Below are 22,870 nucleotides of genomic sequence, written 5' to 3' on the forward strand. Positions count from 1 at the left end.
GTGGGCGCGGGTTCGAGTCCTGGCTGCTCCACTTCTGATTCAGCTCTCTGCTAATGACCTGGGAAAGCAGTGGAAGATGGCCCAAGTGCTTGGGCCTCTGCACTTTTGTGGAAGACCTGGAGGAAGCTCCTGGCTCCTGCTTCAGCTTGGCCCAACCCTGGCTGTTGCAACTATTTGGGGAGTGAACCAGCAAGTGGAAGATCTCTCTCTCTCTCTCTTTCTCTCTCTCTGTTGCTCTGCCTTTTTTTTTTTTTTTTTTTTTTTGACAGGCAGAGTGGACAGTGAGAGACAGAGAGAAAGGTCTTCCTTTGCCGTTGGTTCACCCTCCAATGGCTGCCGCGGCCGGTGCGCTGCAGCCGGCACACCGCGCTGATCCAATGGCAGGAGTCAGGTGCTTATCCTGGTCTCCCATGGGGTGATGGGCCATCCTCCACTGCACTCCCTGGCCACAGCAGAGAGCTGGCCTGGAAGAGGGGCAACCGGGACTAGAACCCGGTGTGCCGGCGCCGCAAGGCGGAGGATTAGCCTAGTGAGCCGTGGCGCCGGCCTGCTCTGCCTTTTGAATAAATAAGTAAATAAATATTTTATTTTTAAAAAATATTACTATTTTATTTAATTGTATTTTATTTATTTATTTATTTGAAAGTCAGAGTTACACAGAGAGAGGAGAAGCAGAGGGAGAGAGGGAGAGAGAGGTCTTCCCTCTGCTGGTTCATTCCCCAAATGGCTGCAATGGCCGGAGCTGCACTGATTCAAAGCCAGGAGCCAGAAGCTTCTTCCGGGTCTCCTACGGGGGCACAGGAGCCCAAGGACTTGGGCCATCCTCTGCTGCTTTCCCAGCAGAGAGCTGGATCGGAAGTGGAGCAGTCAGGTCTTGAACCGGTGCCCATATGGGTTGCTGGTGCTTCAGTCCAGGGCGTTAACCCACTGTGCTACAGCGCTGGCCCCCGTAAAAAAATATTTAAAAAAAATGCAAGCCTGGCCCTGAGCCGTCCTGCCTTCTGTCGCCCACTCGTGGTCCCACCATGCTGTCGCTCTGCACGTGGTGATGGGGCCAGGAGGGCCTCCCCAGGGCTCAGCAGATGCTGCTGCATGCTCTTGAATCTCCCCAGCTGTGAGCTAAGAAACACCTTTTCTTTATCAAGTTTCTGGCCTCAGGTGTTTCGTAACAGCCATGGAAAACAGATTCATCCACCTAGTAACTGAGACCGCAGAGAAGTTTTTCATGTCCTTATTGGCCATTTTAGAGCTTCTATAAAGACATGTCTATTCCAATCCATTGCCCATTTTAAATTGGATTGTCTTTTTTTTTTCAAGATTTATTTGTTTTATTTGAAAGAGTTACAGAGAGAGGCAGAGACAGAGAGAGGTCTGCCATCCGCTGGTTCACTCCCCAGATGGCTGCAACAGCTGGAGCTGTGCTCATCCGAAGCCAGGAGCCAGGAGCTTCTTCCAGGTCTCCCATGCAGGTGCAGAGGCCCAAGGACTTGGGCCATCTTCTGCTGCTTTCTCAGGCCTTAGCAGAGAGCTGGATCGGAAGTGAAGCAGCCGGGACTAGAACCGGCACCCAAATAGGATGCCGGCACTGCAGGCCGGGGCTTTAACCCACTGCGCCACAGTGCCACCCCCCCCCCTTTTTTTTTAAAGATTTTATTTATTTATTTGAGCGGTAGACTTACAGACAGAGAGAGGGAGAGACAGAGAGAAAGGTCTTCTTTCCATTGGTTCACTCCCTAAATGGCCACAATGGCTGGAGCTGTGCCGATCTGAAGCCAGGAGCCAGGAGCTTATTCCAGGTCTCCCATGTGGGTGCAAGGGCCCAGGGACTTGGGCCATCTTTCACTGCTTTCCCAGGCTACAGCTCAGTTATGTAGTTTCTTTCTTTCTTTTTATTTTTTGACAGGCAGAGTGGACAGTGAGAGAGACACAGAGAAAGGTCTTCCTTTTTGCCGTTGGTTCACCCTCCGCTGGCCACCATGGCCGGTGCGCTGTGGCCGGTGCATCGCGCTGATCCAAAGGCAGGAGCCAGGTGCTTCTTCTGGTCTCCCATGGGGTGCAGGGCCCAAGCACTTGGGTCATCCTGCACTGCACTCCTGGGCCACAGCAGAGAGCTGGCCTGGAAGAGGGGCAACCGGGACAGAATCCGGCGCCCCAACCAGGACTAGAACCCCGTGTGCCGGCGCCGCAAGGCGGAGGATCAGCCTATTTAGCCACGGCGCCGGCTAGTTATGTAGTTTCAACCTGAAAATTTCAACTTGGTCCTTTTTTTATAATTTGTATTCCTTTTTTGTTTTTTAAAAAAGATTTATTTATTTATTTATTTGAGAGGCAGAGTTACAGAGGGAGGAAGGGAGGAAGGGAGAGAGAGAGAGAGAGAGAGAGTCTTCTATCCACTGATTCACTCCCCAGATGGCCACAACAGCCGGAGTTGTGCCAATCCAAAGCCAGGAGCCAGGAGTTCCATCCGGGTCTCCCACATGGGTGGCAGTGACACAAGCACTTGGGCCGTCTTCCACTGCTTTCCCAGGTACATTAGCAGGGAGCTGAATCAGAAGTGGAGCAGCCAGGACTTGAACCAGTGCCCATACGGAGGCCGGCTGCCACGACCGCACCACAATGCCAGCCTCACAGCTTTCCAACTGATGTGAAATGCACCTGTTTCTTCAAAAACCCACAAATTCAGAAAACTGATGCAGAACAAAGAGAAAGCTGAATAGCACTGTATGTATTCAATAAATGCAATTTGTTTTTAAATCTTCCCCTGAGAGGTAACCAGGTAAGTTTCCCTGGTGAGTTCTGCTACACAGCTAAAGAGGGATAATAGCTCCAGCATAGGTTCTTTCGGGGAACAGAGAAGTATCAGACGCTGCCCGGCTCATTTTGAGGGACCAGTGTAACCCTGACACCAACACTTAAAGGAGTACCACAAAAAGATCATGACTGGTTATTGGTGAAAAAAAAAAAAAAAACCTTCATTAAGTTTACAGGAAGTGAGGTCCAGGAGAGGGTAGACGTGGAGTGTGGATCCCTCGGCTTCTCAGCTGTGTTCTGTGTGCCTGCCCCCCGCTGCTGTGTCCTGGGCGCTCTCGTGTTGTCCCCGGTGGTGGTCGGTGGTGGTCGTCGCCGGCCCCTGCTCCGGGGGCTCCCCTAGGCGTTTCTTGCAGGGCTCCTCTGCTGGGGCTGGACTTCCCCGGCCTTTGCTTTCTCTCTCTCTTGCGTCTGGAGAGGAGCTTGGCTGGTATCACCTCCGCGGTTGGCGGTTTCTTTTTCCACCAGGACTTTTGAGAGGCTGAGAGGTCTGCCTTTAATCTAACAGAGATTCCCCTAGAAGTGACTCCACACTTTTCTCTTTATTTAAGGGCGAGAGGGAAGAAGATGGGGGACAGGGAGGGAGGGAGGGGAGGGAGGAGAGTATTGGCATTCTCCCATTCACTGGTTCACCCCTGCAGTGCCCACAGTGGCCAGGGCTGGCTGGAGCTGAAGCTGGGAGATGAGAGCTTAATCAGGGTCTTCCATGTGGGTGGAACCACGTGAGCCACAGTCTGCTGCCTTGGGGCTGGGGTTAAAGCCGCCACCTGCAGCGCCGGCATCCCATATGGGCACTAGTTCATGCCCCAGCTGCTCCTCTTCTAGTCCAGCTCCCTGCTAATGGCCTGGAAAAAGCAGCAGAAGATGGCCCAAGTGTCTGGACCCCTGCCACCCATGTGGGAGACCTGGGTGAAGCTCCTGGCTTCGGTCTGGCTCAGCCCTGGCTATGTGGCCATCTGGGGAGTGAACCAGCGGGTGGGAGATATCTCTTGTCTGTCTGTGTCTCTCCCTCTCTCTCTGTCACTCTTTCAAATACATAAATCATTATTAAAAAAAAATAGCATCACCTGCTGCCTCCCAGGGTCTGCATTAGAAGGCAGCTAAAGTCAGGAGCCAGAATTGGGAAGGGAACCCAGGCTCTCCAGCGTGGGATGCGGGTGTCTTAGCTGCTGGGCTGAACCCCTCTCCCAGCCTTGCTGTTTCTAGAGTGCTCTCTGTCCTGGATTTTTTAAATTTTGATTATAATATGCTTTGGAGAGTTTTTTTTAAGATTTTATTTATTTATTTGACAGGTAGAGTTACAGGCAGAGAGAGGGAGAGACAGAGAGGTCTTCCATCCACTGCTCACTCCCCAAATGGCCGAAACAGCTGGAGCTGCGCTGATCCAAAGCCAGGAGCCAGGAGCTTCCTCCAGGTCTCCCATGTGGGTGCAGGGGCCCAAGGACTTGGGCCATCTTCCACTGCTTTCCCAGGCCATAGCAGAGAGCTGGATTGGAAGTGGAGCAGCTGGGACTCGAACCAGCGCCCATCTGGGCTGCTGGCACTGCAGGCAGCGGCTTTACCCACCACTCCACAGCGCTGGCCCCAACCTCTATCTCTGCTGAATTTCTTATTCATATCAGGAATTATCTTCCTAATGTTGCATTATCTGTATTCTCTTAACACCCTAGGATTTTGGATTTTGTGTTGGGCAATCTGTCCGTTTCCTTTTGTGTGTGTCCTCTTGCTGGAGTTATCGTATTGATTCAGAGCCGTTGTATTACCTTCTTTCTTCATGTGTCCTGTGCCCCTCTGCTGGGTTTTGTACCTCTAGCAGCTCAGTTGCTTTCCCAGTTTTATAGGGTGGCTTTGGTCGTTAAGGGGCTTTCTGCTGGCCCTGTGTCCTCGGGCACTGGCTGGCCGAGCTGCGTTGGCTTTGCTGTAGCTTTTCCGGCTATAACTGAGGTTGGTGATGCCTGCAGGTGTGTGGGTGGCTGCAGGATTGTGGGACTGTCCCTGTGCCTTTTTACAGGTTCAGTGGTTCACCCTCGGCGTGGCGCGCCCAGCGGCAGGTGTGGGGCTTGCATTCACGTCCCAGAGCTGTGAGAGTGCGGGATCACTCGGGGGATGCCGTGCAGGGTGCCGGGTAGTGAGGTGAGCACCTGTCAGCATCTGAGGGCTGGGGCCAACCCGTGCAGGGAGTTCCGCCCGGCTGCTTCCTAGGCAGTGGCTGGGTGGGCAGGGCTGCGTGTCTGCTTCCCAGGGCCCCAGTGAGCAGCCGAGTAGCTCACTGGGGCCACAGAACAGCGGCTAGGTCCACGCAGGTGCTTCCCGGGGACCTCAGCAGGCTGGGCCACTCGGGGAAGGCTGCTCCGTTGTTCTCTGCGGGTGGACGAGGTGCCCCGCTGCGTCTAGGTCTCTGTGGACCACGTGATACTTAATGGCTCCATCATAGTTTTTGTGTTTAAGATTATTTATTTGAAAGGCAGAGAGAGAGAGAGAGAGAGAGAAAGTCTTGCAGTCATCTGCTGGCTCACTCCCTAAATGCCTACAACAGCCAGGGCTGGGCCAGGCCAAAACCAGGAGCCAGAAACTCCCTCCTGGTCTCCCACGTGGGTGGCAGGGGCCCAAGTACTTGGGCCATCTTCTGCTGCCTCCCTGGCTCATTAGCAGGGAGCTGGGACGCGAACCAGGCACACAGATGCCAGGCTTAACCGGCTGCAGCACAACACCCACTTCTGGAGCTGTTTTTGGCAGTCAGCCCTGGGCAACAGGTGTTACGTGTGGACACCTTGCAAGTAGCTGTGCCCGGGAACTGCCGACCAGGTCCAGTAGCGGCCATCTCTCGGGAGTGAGGTTTGTTCTGCGCCCTTGGGGGCACTGTTGTCTTATGAGTGAGTGCTCCCCGGAGTCTTGCTCGACTTTGGTTAATTCTGAAGTTCTGGAAACGCGAGTTCTGGCCATTGTTTCTGCTTTTCCTGGAAGAGCGTGAACTTGCAGCCTCCGAGCCCGCGGCCACGTGTGTGGTCATGTGGTCAAGCCCCCGGGGGTCAGGAATGTTTGCTGTCGCAGAGACTGGGAGACACTTCAGTGTCCTTGCACAGGGGACTTGTCACACGTGTGACAGCCCAGCGGCCAAGCAGGACACTGCAGCTGTTACAGGATGCCCTGAGAAAAGAGCGAGTGGAAGCAGTGTGCGGCGTGAACCTTTTTCATTCAGAAAAAAGATCCCTGTGTGCACGGGGAAGTGCTTTGATGACCTCAGGCAAGTTGTGCCTGCTGTTAACAGTGGAAGGCCCGGGGCCGGCGCTGTGGTACAGCAGGTTAAAGCCCTGGCCTGCAGTGCCGGCATCCCACGTGGGCGCTGGTTTGAGTCCCAGCTGCTCCACTTCCGATCCAGCTCTCTGCTGTGGCCTGGGAAAGCAGTAGAAGATGGCCCAGGTCCTTGGGCCCCTGCACCCACATGGGAGACCCGGAGGAAGCTCCTGGCTTCAGATCAGCTCAGCTCTGGCCGTTGTGGTCATTTGGGGAATGAACAAGCGGATGGAAGACCTCTCTCTCTCTCTGTCTCTCTGGCTCTACCTCTTTTTGTAACTCTGTCTTCCAAATAAATAAAATAAATCTTTAATCAAACAAACAAGCAGTGGGAGGGCCTGGGGTGGGAGAGGCCGGATTTCCCTTGCTCAGCCTCTTGTTCAGTATTTTCACGATGCGTCTTCAATGAAAAAAAAAAATTTATTTGAGAGGCAGAAAGACAGAGGTGACAGACAGAGCTGGCATCTGCTCACTCCCTCCCCAGATGGGTGCAACGGCCAGGACTGGCCTGAGCTGAAGCCGGGAGCTGGAATCCCAATCCAGGCCCCCCACGTGCACGGCAGGGATCCAGCCCCTTGAGCCATCACTGCTGCCTCCCAGGGTGTGAATTGGCAGGAAGCTGGAGCTGGGCGTCGAGCCCTTGCGCTTCTCCCACGTGCGTGCAGGGGCCCAAGCACTTGGACCATCTTCTACGGCTTTCCCAGGCCAAATCAGAGAGCTGGCTTGGAAGTGGAGCAGCCAGGCCTTGAACTGGCACCTGTATGGGATGCCAGCACCACAGGCAGAGGTCTAGCCTACTGTGCCACAGTGTTGGCCCCAGGAATGCAACATTTTTGAAGATTTTCCATGAGGAGCTAAAGGATGCAAACCCCAGGGCCCTGGTACACCTTCCCTTGCCCCCCACCCCAACCTGAGTCAGACAGCACTAGTCTAACACAGCACACTCGATTACAGATCTTCACATCCACTGGCCTTCCCTGAGGGTGAACTAGAAGACTAGGCTGTGAGGTGCACAGTGTGAGTGGGCTGGCAACCCAAGGGGGGCCCTGGATGGCTTCCTGGAGGACGTGGCAGGGTGGGTCTGAAAGGCACTGGGGGCAGAGGGGTAGGGATAGGGATAATTCAGAGGGTGGGCGATAACATAGGTCTTAGGTAAGAATCAAGTGGTCACGTCCCAGGTGATCAAACCAGCCTGTGTGGAAGAAGGCGAGTGTCAGGCTGGCTCGGAGTGGGCAGCTGAGCTCTGGCAGCTCCCCCAGGGGCCCCTGCCTGGCACCACGTGGAGACTTCTGGTCTACCAGCTGCAGGAGGGGCTGAGAACACCAGGACACGTTCCCGTGGGAGACAGGAGGGGCTCACAGAGACAACCCCTTGGAAGCCCCTGGGACCTGCTCTCCGCAGCACCCCCACACACACCACACACACACACATGCACACCTACACCTGTGCACTCGCACACCTGCACACATGTACACACCTACCTCCCACACATGCACACGTGTACACACGCTCATGTATGCCTGCACACGCATACACACACATGCAGATCTGCACATGTGTACATGCCACACACACTCATGCACACCTACACCTGTGCACTCGCACACCTGCACACATATACACACCTACCTCCCACACATGCACACCTGTACACGTGCACACACACACTCATGCACACCACACATGCACATACCCACACAATACTCCCACCCTCATGCACACCTACACACATGCACACACCCACACAACACTCGTGAACACCTACACACGTGCACACACTTTCCACATATGCACATCATTTTGTGGACAGAGCACATGTGCACACACGCATAGACAAGGTCTCACATACACCCACTCAGGCACACGTGCGCATGTGTACATACCCATCCCCCACACATGTGCACCTACACGTGCACACACCCACATGCACACCTGCATTATGCATTATGCCCCGGGCGATGCCCGCTGTGGGGCGTGCCTCTGCCCCCACAGGTGCTGTGGAGACCGTCTGCCACCCACTTCTCTCCTGGTCCTGCCAGGGCCCTGGCCTTGGCCCACACTCGTGCTAGCCCTGAATTACCGGTCCTGCCTGTTTGGGGGACAGAGTGACTGTGGAGAGCCCCGTGATGGGAAGGGTCTGTGTCTGTCCTGACCCGCTTCCTGCCCAGCCTGGCCTTGTCTGTGCCTGCCTGCCCAGATGGCCCGCAGCCTGCCTGTACCAGCCAGCTGCCCCTGATCAGCAGAGCAGACCAACAGACAGGAAGGGCAGGGCGGGGATGGCAGGGGTCAGGATCTCCAGCATGAGACCGGCTGGCTTCACTCCCGGCTGCTGACTGCGGAGGGACGGTGACAGCCCTGGGGTGCAGCCAGCAGCCGCCAGTCACTGCGTCAGTGACGGCTGGGTAAACGCCCAGTTACACATGCCCGCGTGGTTGCTTCCCGGGGTGGCCGATGCAGCTGGCCCCAAGTCCGTCATCACGACAAGCTTTAACCCGTCACAGGGCAAGCTGAGGCTGCAGGGAGCTGCCTGCCTCACGCCCGCTGCCTTGCTGGGCTGTCCACGCTGGCCATGTAGCTGCCTCCGTGCTGTGGGCCAGCCAAAGGGTCAGCCACCCTCCCACGCACCCCACTCCCCTGGTGCAGAACCCTGGCGATTTGTTTGCCTAGCATGTTGTTCTTCAAAAGGAAATACTAAGGTAGACAGACTTTGATTTGCATTTTGTTTGAAGGGCAGAGAGACAGAGAACCAGAAGGGAGAAGCAGAGACAGAGAGAGGGAGAGAGAGCTGCACCTGCTGGTTCACTGCGCCATGCCCGCAACAGCTGAGGGAGGGCCAGGCCGAAACCTGCAACTGCACTCCCAAGCCAGATCTCCCGAGGGGCTGGCACATCAGCAGGAAGCTGGAATCGGCCTGGAGCTGGAAGCAAACCTAGGAATTTCTGATATGGAATGGCATCTTTTTTTAAAAAAAAATTTATCTTGGCCTGCGCCGCGGCTCACTAGGCTAATCCTCCACCTAGCGGCGCCAGCACACCGGGTCTAGTCCCTGTCGGGGCGCCAGATTCTGTCCCGGTTGCCCCTCTTCCAGGCCAGCTCTCTGCTGTGGCCCGGGAGTGCAGTGGAGGATGGCCCAAGTGCTTGGGCCCTGCACCCATGGGAGACCAGGATAAGTACCTGGCTCCTGCCATCGGCAGCACAGTGCGCCGGCCGCAGTGCGCTGGCCGCGGTGGCCATTGGAGGGTGAACCAACGGCAAAGGAAGACCTTTCTCTTGGTCTCTCTCTCTCACTGTCCACTCTGCCTGTCAAAAAAAATTATCTTATTTATTTGAAAGCCAGAGTTACAGCGAGAGAGGGAGAGGGGGAGGGGGAGGGGGAGGAGAGGAGGAGGGAGATCTTCTACCCACTGGGTCACTTCCCAAATGGTTACAGTGGCTAAGCTGGACCAGGTCAAAGCCAGGAACTTCACCTGGGTCTCCCACATGGGTGCAGGGGCCCAAGCCCTTGGGCCATCTTGCGCTGCTTTCCCCAGGCACATTAGCAGGGAGCTGGATTAGAAGTGGAGCAGCTGAGACTTGAACTGGCGCCCACATGGGATGACAGCACCACAGGCGGCATCAGCCCCAGGGGTGGCATCTTAACTGCCGCCCCAAATGCCTGCCCGGCAGAAGGGGACGTTGATGGCACAGCTGGTATCAAGGCACACCAGGGGCAGGGGCAGCCGTGGCCACTCCCAGCGGGCATGCTGGGACCATGGGTGAGCACCAACTGAAGGTGCCGACTGCCCAAGGCTGGCTTTTAGCATTGGAGGCTCCAGCAACACCTGTGCCATTGCTGTCTCAGCAGGTTTCGCGGCACGCGATGGCTGGGAGGTGCACCCTGGTGTGTGGCTGTCTCTGTTCATCCTCCAAGCTGGGGGCTGCTCCGCTGCGTGCACACGCCACAGTCTGGAGCTGCTGTGAGCACTCCTGGATGTGTCTCTCGCTGTGAGCCTGCCGCCATTTCTGCCAGGCCCACGCCCAGGCTGGGGCTCCTGGGCCTGCATATGTTCTGTGTTCGTGGGCACGGTCTGCCTGTGCTCCCACGTAGCTGTGCCAGTCGCCGGCACCGTCAGCAGCAGCTGGGCGATCCGGCTGTGCCACCTCCTCGCCAGCACTTGGCATTTTCTGCCTTGGCGTTGCAGCCGTTCTGGTGGGTGAGTACGTTCCCATGGTGACTCAGGAGGTTGGATGCTTTTTCTTCTGAGTATTGCCCTTGGCTAGCCTGAACATTGCTTTCTGTGTGAAGTTATCTCTGAGTTCTTTGCCTGAGTTTTTGTTATTGTTGTTATTGAGAGGGCGGAGGGAGAGAGAAAGAGAGAAAGAGAGAGAGAGAGAGAGACTCCCCTATGAGCTTGTTCACTTTCCAAAGGTTTTATTCCTTTTTTTTTAAAAAGAGATTTATTTTATTTATTTGAAAGAGTTACACAGAGAGAGAAGTAGAGAGAGAGAGAGAGAGAGAGAGAGAGAGAGAGGTCTTCCATCCACTGATTCACTCCCCAGAAGGCCACAACAGCCAGAGCTGCACCGATCCGAAGCCAGGAGCCAGGAGCTTCTTCCGGGTCTCCCATGTGGGTGAGGGGCCCAAGGACCTGGGCCATCTTCTACTGCTTTCCCAGGCCAAAGCAGAGAGCTGGATCGGAAGAGGAGCAGCCAGGACTCGAACTGTCGCCCATATGGGATGCCGGCACTGCAGGCGGCAGCTTCACCCGATGGGCCACAGCGCCGCCCCCCCCCCATGTGTCTTAGGTCCCAGCAGGTGTCACTGGCCACACGCAACACCTGGCTCCTTCAGTGTGCCCCACCCACAGCTGCAAGCAGAAGGCTGCCCTGCAGGGTCAGGCCCTGACCTCCCCTCCCCCCTTCACCCGCAGGCAGGACGTGGATTAGGTGCACCCAGGAATGCTGTCACACCTGCGCAGGGACAGCAAGGGGAGGAGACCAGCGTGAAAGCTGAGGACGGGGCTGGGGGCTGCTGCCTCACTTTTGCCTGCCACTTCCCACCCACAGCCCTGGTAACGGGAGGTCGCTAATAGCGCTGGTTCTGGAGCCCGGGGCCTGGCGCCCCCTGGTGGACAAGAGGGGAAGGGCGTCCTGGGGCTGCTGGACGCGGTCAGGGTCACCATGGCCCGGCTCTCCTGGGGTGGTCGCTGCCTCTTCTCTGTGCATCCCCTGCCTCTGTCCGGCCAATAGCCCCTCCCGCTGCTTCTCCGGACTCCACACATCTGAGCGCTCCAAGTCTTCATTCCCCAAAGTCTCTGAGCGGGGGTACAGGGTGCCTGCTGCCCCTTGTCGGGACTGCATGGTGCTGGGGCGCCTCGCGGGTCCCTGGGCCAGGTAGGGCCCTCGCCATGGCTCGTCTCGGCCCTCCCCCAAGAGCAGCTGCCAAGCACGGTGAAGCGTTTGGAGTCAGGGCTGTGCGTGGAAGGGGCGCCCCGTCCGGGACGGCACCGGAGCCAGACACGCGCTGCGCACCTGCCGCGGCTCTGCAGGGGTGTGTCCATGGTGAGGTGATCCGGGGGCGAGGGCGGCCCTCGGGGGCCCTAGGGACAACCCTTGGCCCGCTCAGCGCCCGCTCAGCACCCCCCCCCCCACCCGCACCCGGCTTTAGCCCCTCGGCCCCCAGCGCGCTTAGGCTCCGCCCCGGGCGCGCCCCGCTCCGCCCCTCCGGCTGGGAAGTGGGCAGCGCGGGGAAGTCCGCGGTCCGGGGACCGCGCTCGAGCAGCGGCCGGGGATGTTGCTGGAGTCGCAGGTAGGGGCCGCGGGGCGCGCGGGTGCGGGTGCGGGAGGCGGCGACGCGGGCGCGGCGGGACCGTGGGCGGGGTCCTTGCGCCGCCGAGCTCGGGGACAGAGAGCTGCGGCCACCCAGGACATCCCCGGGGGTCCCCGCTTGGCTCTCTGCGTGCCTCCTCCTCATCCCCGCCGAGGCACCTGAGGCCAGGTGGGCCGGCGCCCAGGCTGCCACGGCTCCTCCTGGCCGCACTGGCGGAGCTGGGGGCTGGCGGGCGGGTCACCCGGGCGACAGGGCCCTTCCGTCAGTCTGGGGGAGTCGGTCGGTCCCGGCGACCCTGGCTCCTTTCCCAGACGCGGGAGAGGTGCAGAACCACCTGTTTACCCCAGGAGGAGCTGCGGGAGCTGGGATAGCGCGTGTGTGGTGCGTGGGCGAGAGTGGGGGCGTGTTCGTGAGAGTGAGACCGGCATGGGCAGGGCCTGTCTGTGGTCCCCCACGCACGCCTGTGTTTAAAGAGACAGGAGCCCAGCCTGGGCCCCAGGGTTGAGGCAGCTGCAGGGTCCGGGGAGTGAATCCTGCGCCCAGCACTGGGCTGCGTTGCATTTCCCAGGCTGCTTTGAAGGGTGGGCGGTGGTGTGTGCTGTGTGCCGTGTGCTGCAGGGTTCTGAGCACCCCACCCGGAGCGTGGAGCCAGCTCGTGCAGACCCCGGAGCCCGGGCGGGGTGCAGATGGGGGGTTTAGAGCCAGCCCCAGCGGAGTACAAGATGTAGGACTGTTCCTTGCTTCCTTCACTTACCCAGTGTGTGTTTATTGAGCACCTGCTGTGTACAGGTGCTGCAGCTCAGCACGGACCCATCCCCCCTCCCCCCACAGTCTCCCCTGCCCCCAGTCCTGGTCCTCACGGGCTCACAGGGGCAAAGTAAAATACTTAGGATGTGCTGAAAAGAATATGTGACAAGTACGCAGTCTGTGGCACCCTGCAGTCCCCAAATCCGTGGCTCACAGCACCATGGTGTGGCTGCTGCACATGTGGGCCTGCTGTGGGCTGGCTGGGCCCTGCCCCAAGTCCACCTTGCTCAGGGACCGGGCTGGCAGGGGGCAGAGAGGCCCTGCCCCAGCCCACTCCATTCACTGCTGCTGAGCCCCACCCGACCACACTGGGGCCACAGGTGCTCACCTGGCCAGCACAGGGCTGATGCAGAGGTGCCCAGCGGCTGCCCACCAGTGTGGGGGTGGCGTTCGAATGCCTTGGGGGAAGGGGCTCCGTGGTGGGGTAAGTGTACAAGGGCTTGATGGAAGGAAAGAGCTACAGCAGGGGCTCTGGGGTCCGGGCTCCACCAGGCAAAGGGCAGGGCTTGGAAGAGAGCGCCGCCTGGGTGTCCAGGACCAGACGGGAGGCTGGGAGCTGAGAGGGGCGCAGCGGGGCCCAGGGTAGGTGGGCTCCTGGTGGGATTGCAAGGGCACCTCTGGCTGTCACGTAGAGGGGGGCCACTGCCCAGGACGAATCAGAAGCTCCAGGCTGGGGTGGGTGGTAGCAGAGGTGGGAGGCACACAGATGGCGATGTGTTCTCAGGGCAGGGATGTGGCCTGAGTGGGCGGAGTCAGCCTGGCCCCAGGCAGGGGGTGGTAGAGGTGAGAAAGGCTGCATGTGGGGCGGGGGGAGGGCAGATGGGAGCAGGCAGGGGGCAGTTCCATCCCCTGCTCCCCATCGCCCCCCCATCGCCTGCCTCTCCCCGGCCACATCAGAGAGCACTGGGGCCAGCACGGCCTTTGGGGTCACTCCCATGACAAGAGCTGTCGCGTCCATGGGGCCTGGGCAGTCAGCAGGGGCTTTATGGGGAGAGCTGCTGGCTGATTGGTGGGACAAGTGCAGGGGGAGGGGCTGCTGGTGTGAGGCCAGCTGGCTGCCTACACCTCCCACATCTGGGCTCCTGGGCCTCGCCTTGGGGGGAACCGCTGGTGAGTGGCCAGCGGAAGGCTGGTCAGCCTGGAGACCCAACTGTTCCAGCTCCTGGCCTTTCCTCCACTCGATCACTGGAAAACCCTTGGTTATCCTGGGAAGCCCATCTCAAAAATCACCTCCTCCAGGAAGTCCTCCCTCCCTGTCTTCTGAGAGTCAGTTCCCCACCCCAAGGAGGCTGCGCTGTGCTGTGGTGTGTGCACGTCTCCTGCAGATATTGAGGTCCCTGGGCTCCCCACTATGCCTGAGTAGGAGGGCACAGGTCGGGGGAGGGAAGGGCGCCCCTGGATGTTTGCTGATTGAACAAGTGAAGGAAGGAGCCAGACTGTTCTAGTCCTGCTTCCTGTTTTCCATGTGGGGAAACTGAGGCTTGCCTGGGGTCAGAGACAACTCCGGAGCACGATGTCTCTGCTGTGCGAGGTGCTGGGCCGCCTGGGTCCCTGTGGGGTCCAGGACGGGGAGCAACCCAGAGGCTGGTGGGCTCTGGGGGGGCTCCTGCGTGAAGCCAGAGAAGCACTGGGTATGGAGGCTTGAGGTGGAGGTGGGGTCTCCCCTGGCCCTGCCCTGCTCTCCTGCCCGGCTCTGTCCTCTGCGGAGGCCCTGGCCTTGTGGTCTCGCAGATGCGTTTCCCAGCACAGCCACAGCCGCTGCACCCACAGTCCTGCCCCTGCTGTGCGGCTCACACAGCCAGTCTTCCTGGCAGGGCGGCCCTGGCATTTCCCAAATGTCAGTGAGGCAGCGCGTGAGCCGCCCCTGCCTGTCCTTGGGGCTGCCAGGGTGAGTCAGACATCTCTGATGGAGTCTGCTTTTAGGGCAGCAACAGCCCCGGAGGCCCTCATGCTGAGGCCAGCCAACCGGAGCCTGCCCCGCCCCCACCCCACCCCTGGCCACACACTGCCCAGGCCAGGCACCTGCGGAGGGTGCCCCCACTGCGGTGGGCATGGCGTGGCAGCGGGGGTGCAGATGGCTGACCTGGTCAGCAGAGCCGGCCCACTGGGGACAGCAGGTGCCTCTGTGCAATGGCTGTGCGGGCCGGGAGAGCCAGGGTGAGGCACACACAGAGACCTGCTCAGACACACGGGCACCCCCACCCGCAGCCACTGTGGCCGGGAGAGGCGGATGGGTCAGCTCCTGGGTAAATGATCAGCTGGCCTCCTGGGAAAGCAGTCCCAGCACCTGTGTGGAAGGCAGGGGCAGCGTCTTCATCTGAAGTGCACCCTCACTTCTTCTCTGTTAGCTACCGGATGGCCACGGTTGGGGGCAGCCTCAGAAGCCTCACCGAGTTAGAAATTGGCCCCGGTTTCTGGTGGACGGTCCAGGTCGCGAGCGCGGTGCCCGTTCCCGCGCTCATGCCCAGCAGTGTGCACTTGGAAGGGACGTGCAGCCTCATCAGAGGCTTTCCCGGATCTTGCGAAGTCATCAAGTGCCCGTCCTCCTCGGACTTGTTAGCGGGTTGACTTACGAGCGTCTCTGAGCTAAAGCAGGCCCCCGCTCCTGGAAGAAGTCCCACTGGGTCAGGCCCGGGGGTGCTTGCAAGTGTGGCTGAGTTCACTCGCTGCTAAGCCGCCGTGTTGCCTGGGGTGTTTTTCATCTATATTCATCGGCGGGAATTTGTCTCCGCCTCCTAATAGAAGGCGCGTTTGTCACATCTATAAATCATGTTTGTGTTAGCGCTCCAAAGCCAATGGAATGCTTTCCTATATGAACTGGGTAGTGGAAACCGTTTAAATCTCATATAAAATTATCTCAGTCTCAGAGGCTTGAAGTCATGCGTCTGGGAACTGCGTCGGCCACGACTGACATTTAGATGGCTTTTTTTTTTTTTTTTTTTTTTTTTTTTTTTTTTTTTTTGACAGGCAGAGTGGACCGTGAGAGAGAGAGACAGAGAGAAAGGTCTTCCTTTGCTGTTGGTTCACCCTCCAATGGCCGCCGCGGCCGGTGCGCTGCAGCTGGCGCACCACGCTGATCTGAAGGCAGGAGCCAGGTGCTTCTCCTGGTCTCCCATGGGGTGCAGGGCCCAAGCACTTGGGCCATCCTCCACTGCACTCCCTGGCCACAGCAGAGAGCTGGCCTGGAAGAGGGGCAACCGGGACAGAATCCGGTGCCCCAACTGGGACTAGAACCCGGTGTGCCGGCGCCACAGGCGGAGGATTAGCCTAGTGAGCCGCGGCGCCGGCCCCATTGGTCCCTTTCAAGTTTCTTCTCCAGTATCTGTAGTTAAATTCCATTTTTTTTTTAAAAAAAGATTTATTTATTTGAAAGAGTTACACAGAGAGGGGAGAGAGAGAGAGAGAGAGAGAGAGAAAGAGAGAGAGGTCTTCCATCCACTGGTTCACTCTCCAATTGGCTGCAATGGCCAGAGCTGTGCTGATAAGAAGCCAGGAGCCAGGAGCTTCTTCTGCGAGTGCAGGGGCCCAAGGAGTTGCGCCATCTGCTACTGCTTTCCCGGGCCATAGCAGACAGCTGGATTGGAAGTGGAGCAGCTGGGTCTCGAACTGGCGCCCATGTGGGATGCCGGCACTGCAGGCCGGGGTGTTAACCCGCTGCACCGCAGTGCCAGCCCGTAGATTCCATTTTTCATGCCCAGTGTATTTTTGCCCTCCCGCCCTCCCTCCTTCCTTTTCTCCCTCCCGTCTTTTTCTTCCTTCCTTCCCCTCTGCCCCTCACTTCCTTCTGATGATGGAAATCATTTCTGTGTTTTCAGAAAATTAGCTCTTGAGTTTTAGAAGCGGCGCTGCATTTTCTTGTTGATTGAATCCACTAACTTAGAGCAACTTGTGCCTCCAGCTGGCTGCACACCTGCTGTTGTGTTTAGAAGCTCCTTGTCGCTTACCTGCAATGTATAGAAGTCCATGAATTGTTCTCTGAGTACAGCTTTGGCCACGTCTCAGTCAATGTGGAGCCACCATCCGGGGGTTATCCTTCTCACTTGTCTGGAGTCGGAGTTGGGGTTGCTTCTGTGACGTGAGTGTGGTTTAAGAAAGTTATTATTATTGTTATTATTACGCACGTGAGGGTTTTGGTTCACCATTTGAGGCTTATGTTGTATCTGTGTCACTCGGTCACATGGGCGTTTCTGTGCGGGGACTTGGTTGGATGTTGGTGGTGTGGTGGCGTGGGCGAGGGCTCAGGGCAGTCACAGCACCTCTCTGTGGGACACAGGACTTCAGGTATCTGGGTCCCACTCCTGAGAGGGTTCTCACCCCCGAGGAAGAGAGACAGAGAGAGAGAGAGAGCCCATCTGCTGGTTCACTCCCCAGATGCCTGAGGGTGGCCCATGGCCAAAGCCAGGAACTCCATCCAGCCCATGGAGCTGGCAGGTGCGCAAGTCCTTGAGCCATCGCCGTGCCTCTGAGGATCTCTGCAAGGAGTCAGGCGGAGTCAGGTCCCCTGTGGAGTGCGGCTGATCTGACTGCCAGGCTAGCGGCCACCTGGCTGTGTGTCCTTGCGAGTTTGGTGTCTCCAGATGCCATGCATTGAGTAATGGATTAAGGATGGGAATGAACCAGACTGGGAGCCTTGGGAAGGGATTGCATTGGGTGGCAGACGGCAGTGGCTGTTTAAGGAGAGGCGGAGGGAGAGGGAGCGCCAGTTCCCCGTCTCCCTCTCCCTCTGCTTGCTGGCTTCCCCTGCCTCCCGCGCCTCCACCCTCGGCAGACGCCCCGGCTTGCTCTGGGAGCCCTCTTCCCTCCTGACTAACGTCTCTTGCTCAGGTACTTTAGCTAAAGTAACAAAAAGTGGCTAATACAAAGACGGATGCGGGAAAACCCAGCGCTTTTCCTACTATAGTCTGGGTGGCTCAGTACAGAGTCTCCGTCACACGCACCTGTCACTCAGTCTGGCCTGCCCTACCCAGAGACAGCATCAGGCCCTCTCCCCGCCCCCAGGCTGAGGGCGCAGGCCCAGACACCCTGACCCCACATGCCCATGGCAAGTCCCAGGCTGTGACCTCGGCCTCTCACCCGCTGGGCCCTGCTGGGGGTTGTTTGCTCATAGACTTTAGGAAAACACATACTTGGGTTTGCCCATCCCCCACACAGGACACTGCACAGGCCGCCCGTGTCCTGGCGCCTCCACGTGGTCACCGACAGGAGACTCTGCAAACTCGGTCCTTTTGGGGTTCTATGGCGCTGTCGTTATGCAGGTGTGATTGAGCACACCTGTGGCCTTGGTGACTGGCTCAGCCTTTGGCCCCTCTCCCCTGCCACCTGGGCAACCACTCAGCACTTTGGAGAGGCCCGAGGGCAGGTGGGCATGGTGGTGCCGTGGTGAAGCCACTGCTTTGGGTACCACGTGCCATCACAGAGTGCCGAGTTCCAGTCCTGCTTCCTACTAGTGCATCCCGGGGGGCAGCAGTGACGGCTCCAGTACTTGGGTCCCGGCCGTCTACGCGGGAGCCCTGGCTGGAGCTCCTGGCTCCTGGCTTCCTCTTGGCCAAGCCCCAGCTTGCTGTGCACATTTGGGGTTTGGGGAGTGAACCACTGGATGGAAGACGTCTGTCTCTGTTTCTCCCCTCCCCTCTCCCTCCCCTCTCCTCTCCTCTCCCTCCCCTCTCCCTCCCCTCTCCCTCCCCTCTCCTCTCCCTCTCCTCCCCCTCTCCTCCCCTCTCCTCTCCTCTCCCTCCCCTCTCCCTCCCCTCTCCTCTCCCTCTCCTCCCCCTCTCCCTCCCCTCTCCTCTCCCTCCCCTCCCCTCTCCTCTCCCTCCCCTCTCCTCTCCCTCCCCTCCCCTCTCCCTCCCCTCTCCCTCCCCTCTCCCTCTCCTCCCCTCTCCCTCTCCCTCTCCTCTCCCTCCCCTCCCCTCCCCTCTGCTCTCTTCTCCCCTCCCCTCCCCTCTTCCTCTCCTCTGCCTCCCCTCTCCCTCCCCTCTCCCTCTCCTCCCCTCTCCTCTCCCTCCCCTCCCCTATCCCTCCCCTCTCCTCTCCCTCCCCTCCCCTCTCCCTCCCCTCTCCCTCCCCTCTCCCTCTCCTCCCCTCTCCCTCTCCCTCTCCTCTCCCTCCCCTCCCCTCCCCTCTGCTCTCTTCTCCCCTCCCCTCCCCTCTCCCTCTCCTCTGCCTCTCCTCTCCCTCCCCTCTCCCTCTCCTCCCCTCTCCTCTCCCTCCCCTCCCCTATCCCTCCCCTCTCCTCTCCCTCTCCTCTCCCCTCTCCTCTCCCTTTCCTCTCCCTCCCCTCCCCTCTCCCTCTCCCTCCCCTCTCCCTCTCCTCCCCTCTCCTCTCCCTCCCCTCCCCTATCCCTCCCCTCTCCTCTCCCTCTCCTCTCCCCTCTCCTCTCCCTTTCCTCTCCCTCCCCTCCCCTCTCCCTCTCCCTCTCCTCTCCCTCCCCTCCCCTCTGCTCTCTTCTCCCCTCCCCTCCCCTCTCCCTCTCCTCTGCCTCTCCTCTACCTCCCCTCCCCTCTGCTCTCTTCTCCCCTCCCCTCCCCTCTCCCTCTCCTCTGCCTCTCCTCTCCCTCCCCTCTCCCTCTTCTCTCCCTCCCCTCCCCTCTCCCTCTCCTCTCCCTCCCCTCTCCCTCCCCTCTCCCTCCCCTCTCCCTCTCCTCCCCTCTCCCTCTCCCTCTCCTCTCCCTCCCCTCCCCTCCCCTCTGCTCTCTTCTCCCCTCCCCTCCCCTCTCCCTCTCCTCTGCCTCTCCTCTCCCTCCCCTCTCCCTCTCCTCCCCTCTCCTCTCCCTCCCCTCCCCTATCCCTCCCCTCTCCTCTCCCTCTCCTCTCCCCTCTCCTCTCCCTTTCCTCTCCCTCCCCTCCCCTCTCCCTCTCCCTCTCCTCTCCCTCCCCTCCCCTCTGCTCTCTTCTCCCCTCCCCTCCCCTCTCCCTCTCCTCTGCCTCTCCTCTCCCTCCCCTCCCCTCTGCTCTCTTCTCCCCTCCCCTCCCCTCTCCCTCTCCTCTGCCTCTCCTCTCCCTCCCCTCTCCCTCTTCTCTCCCTCCCCTCCCCTCTCCCTCTCCTCTCCCTCCCCTCTCCCTCCCCTCTCCCTCTCCTCTCCTTCTCCCTCTCCTCTCCCTCCCCCTCCCTCTCCTCTCCCTCCCCTCCCCTCTCCCTCCCCTCTCCCTCTCCTCTCCCTCTCCTTCTCCCTCCCCTCCCCTCCCCTCCCTCTCCTCTTCCTCCCCTCTCCCTGTCCTCTCCCTCCCTTCCCCACCCCTCCCCTCTCCCTCCCCTCTCCCTCTCCTCTCCCTCTCCTTCTCCCTCCCCTCCCCTCCCTCTCCTCTCCCTCCCCTCTCCCTCTCCTCTCCCTCCCTTCCCCTCTCCCTCCCCTCTCCCTCTCCTCTCCCTCTCCTTCTCCCTCCCCTCCCCTCCCCTCTCCCTCCCCTCTCCCTCTCCTATCCCTCTCCTTTCCCTCCCCTCCCCTCCCCTCCCCCTCACCTCTCCCTCCTCCTCCCCCCTCCCCTCCCCTCTCATATCCTCTCCTCTTCCTCCCTCTCTCTCTCTCTCTCTCTGCCTTTCAAATAAATAAAAGCAAAAGATAAAATAAAAAAGGCTATTCCTTGGAGGGACAAAGTTCATGGAAAATGGAATTATGATAAATTTGATGCCAAAGAAAAGTTTGAAATCCCCACAGTTTTCCCATAATACACAGCAGGCGATGTGGGCAGCGCACGGAGCTCTGCCTGCGCCCCACCTGGAAAGTGGACAGCAGCGGACAGCTGTGGAGAGGGTGGGAAGGCTCCCAGGCCCCTCAGACCCCCCCCCCGGCACCCTCTGCATCTCGCTTCGGCTCTCTCGCACGCCCTGACCGCTCGCCCTCACCTGCCCTTCCTTCCCCTGCCCCCCCCCCCCCATGCTGGCTCTGGGAGTCAGGTCAGGTCACCATGGTTACAGTCCCGGGCTTCGAATCCCCAGTTCTGCAGCCACTTTGGACCTGTGGGACCTGGGGCCGATGACTTTATCTGGAAGACAGCTTGGCGGAGGTGACAGGCAGAGGTGGCCGAGTGCCAGTGGCATTCCTGGGGCTGGCCGGGGTCTGACTCCCAGGGACGAGGGCCACGGTTTTCAGGGCACAGAAGGGGTGGGGTCAAGACCCAGGTCCTCTCCCGTTTCTCGGGGGCTGTGACCGCCAGACAGGGCCATGGCGCTTCAGACCCCAGCATCAGCTCAGGGACCCCACTGAGCAGCCCTAGGAAAGCGCTGGCTCCCTGGTGCTGCCCTGGGCGTCAGCCAGGAAGGCGGCAGTTGCAGCCGGAGAAAATCGCTTTTTAGTTGTTTTTAAACACAAAGGAAAAAATAAAAATCTTGGCTCAGCCTAATTAGATGCCATTTAAAAACAAAAGCGCTCTATGTTCTCGTCTCCCAGCACCTCTGGCAGGGCGGAGGCCGCTGCCCACTCCTGCATGAATCTGCAGCACCCAGCAGCCGCCCCTGGGGCCCCGCCCGCCTGCCGGCTGTCCCTGTCCACGGCCGCTCGACGCCGCTCCTCGGGCTGGCTCTGGGCCCAGCTCAGAAGCCCACTGTGTGCACTTGGCCAGTGTGGGGAGGGCCCTGGGGACTTCCTGGCATGGTCCAACGATCTTCATGGACCCCCACCTCGGAAGTGGATCGTGGAGGGTCTGCACCCCCTGAGGGGACTCCCTGTGTGCACCTGCTCCCCTCTGCTCAGCCCCAGAGCCGCCTGCCCACGTGCACGGGTGCCGGGTAGAGCCCTGGAGTTGGCGCCAGCCAGGAAGGATCTGGCCAAGGGCGCAGGAGCACAGCGCCCTGTTCTGGTCTGCCCAGGGGGTGGTCTGTGCAGGAGGCTCCAGCAGGGAAGTCGAGTGTGCAGCCGCCTGCCAGGAAGGGGCCAGCGTTCCCGGCAGCCTCACGTGCTCCATCTACGGGCTCTGCAGCCGCGGTAACGGGATGGTTATTGGTGGACAATGATGCTCTGTCGACTGGACAGAACGGAGGAGGAAGGAGAGGAGGAAAACTCCCAAGTTGGCAGAATTTGTCTCGGGCAGTCGGTGGACAAGAGGGCGGGTTCCCCCGGGGTCAGTTCCACAGTGGTGGCAGTAGAAGGAATTCAGGGTGGGGGAATATGGACCCTGTGTGTGTGGAACAAAGCCCAGTTTATCAGCCCTGCTCCCAACACCAGCCTGGGTGCCGTGAGTGCTCGGGTTCCCATGGAGCCGCCTCCTCGCTGGAGCGGGGCTGTGCCAAGGCAAACCTGGCCCTGTCCCCTGCCCGCTGCCCAGGGGCTTGGGGGCTGCAGGGCTGGGGTCAGCTGGGTGCCCCCAGGGCTTCTCGGCTGCAGAGGCCACAGGGGTGCAGAGGGAGGAAGGGGGCGGGGACTGAAGAGGCCTCTTGGCAGAGGGCGCCACCCCCTGGGCAGACCAGAACCGGCGCTGAGCCCCTGGGCCTAGGACAGGGGTCCAGGAAGCAGGAGGCAACACCCTCCTCTTTCTCCCACCTGCAGCCGGGGCCCTGTCTCTCCTGGGCGTGGGGAGGTGAGGGGCCACTCAGAGACTGGGTCGGGGAAGGGTGGCACCAGCCCCCAAGTCCGTGCCTAGGCCAGCGCCGCGCGGCCCAACCAGTGTGGAGCTCAGGTGCCATCCAAGCCCACGTCCTGAACTTCCCGCTCGCGGTCCAGGCAAGCAGTAGCATCTTCCCATTCTGAGCAGGGCTGGCTCCCAGGTGTGGCCCAGGAGGCAGGACCAGGGCTCTCGCAAGCTTTGGGGAGATGGAGACCCGGGAACTGGGCTTAGAAGCTGCGGTGGGGGCCCGGGGGAGGAGGTGTGGGGAGGGGGACAGCCCTCCCCCAGCTCTGCTGCTGCCTCCATCAGCTGGAGGGTCCCAGTCCCATGCAGAACTGACACATCTGTGGCTTGGCCACGTTTTTTCCCTGTATTTTCTGGTCTGTGAACCCCCGTTTGGGAATGGCAGGATCTGGGGACCAGGGAGGGCCAGGCAGGGGTTGGGGAGTGGGGAGGAGACACAGCTGCCGCCCTGGTCTGATCTGTTGGGGAGGGGGGCGTGAGTGCTGGGGAGAGGGGAGGAGGAAGTGCAGGTGCAGGCTGGCTGGCTATCCCCAGGCGAGTCCCGGAGCTGCTCCCCAACCAGGAGGCCCAGGACCCCTCACCTGTTG

General features: G+C 59.8%; 1 protein-coding gene across 5 annotated transcripts in view; it reads left to right on the forward strand.

The window, feature by feature from the left end:
• Positions 1–22,870, forward strand: part of RASGEF1A (RasGEF domain family member 1A) — a 68,375-nt gene that overhangs the window by 22,593 nt on the left and 22,912 nt on the right. Inside the window, exon 1 of one of the 5 annotated variants that reach the window (XM_089313707.1) lies at positions 11,753–11,890. The exons of 2 other annotated variants lie outside the window; for them this stretch is intronic. In XM_089313707.1, coding sequence (XP_089169833.1) covers positions 11,873–11,890 — 18 coding nt within the window. In that variant the 5' untranslated portion in view covers positions 11,753–11,872. Of the gene's footprint in view, positions 1–11,752; positions 11,891–16,621; positions 16,794–22,870 lie in introns of those variants that run through there. 2 more of the 5 variants (XM_070058382.2, XM_089313706.1) reach the window with 2 other exon arrangements.

Source organism: Oryctolagus cuniculus, chromosome 15, assembly GCF_051225735.1.
Source record: "Oryctolagus cuniculus isolate XC-2025 breed Fujian yellow rabbit chromosome 15, ASM5122573v1, whole genome shotgun sequence".
Lineage (NCBI taxonomy): Eukaryota > Metazoa > Chordata > Mammalia > Lagomorpha > Leporidae > Oryctolagus > Oryctolagus cuniculus.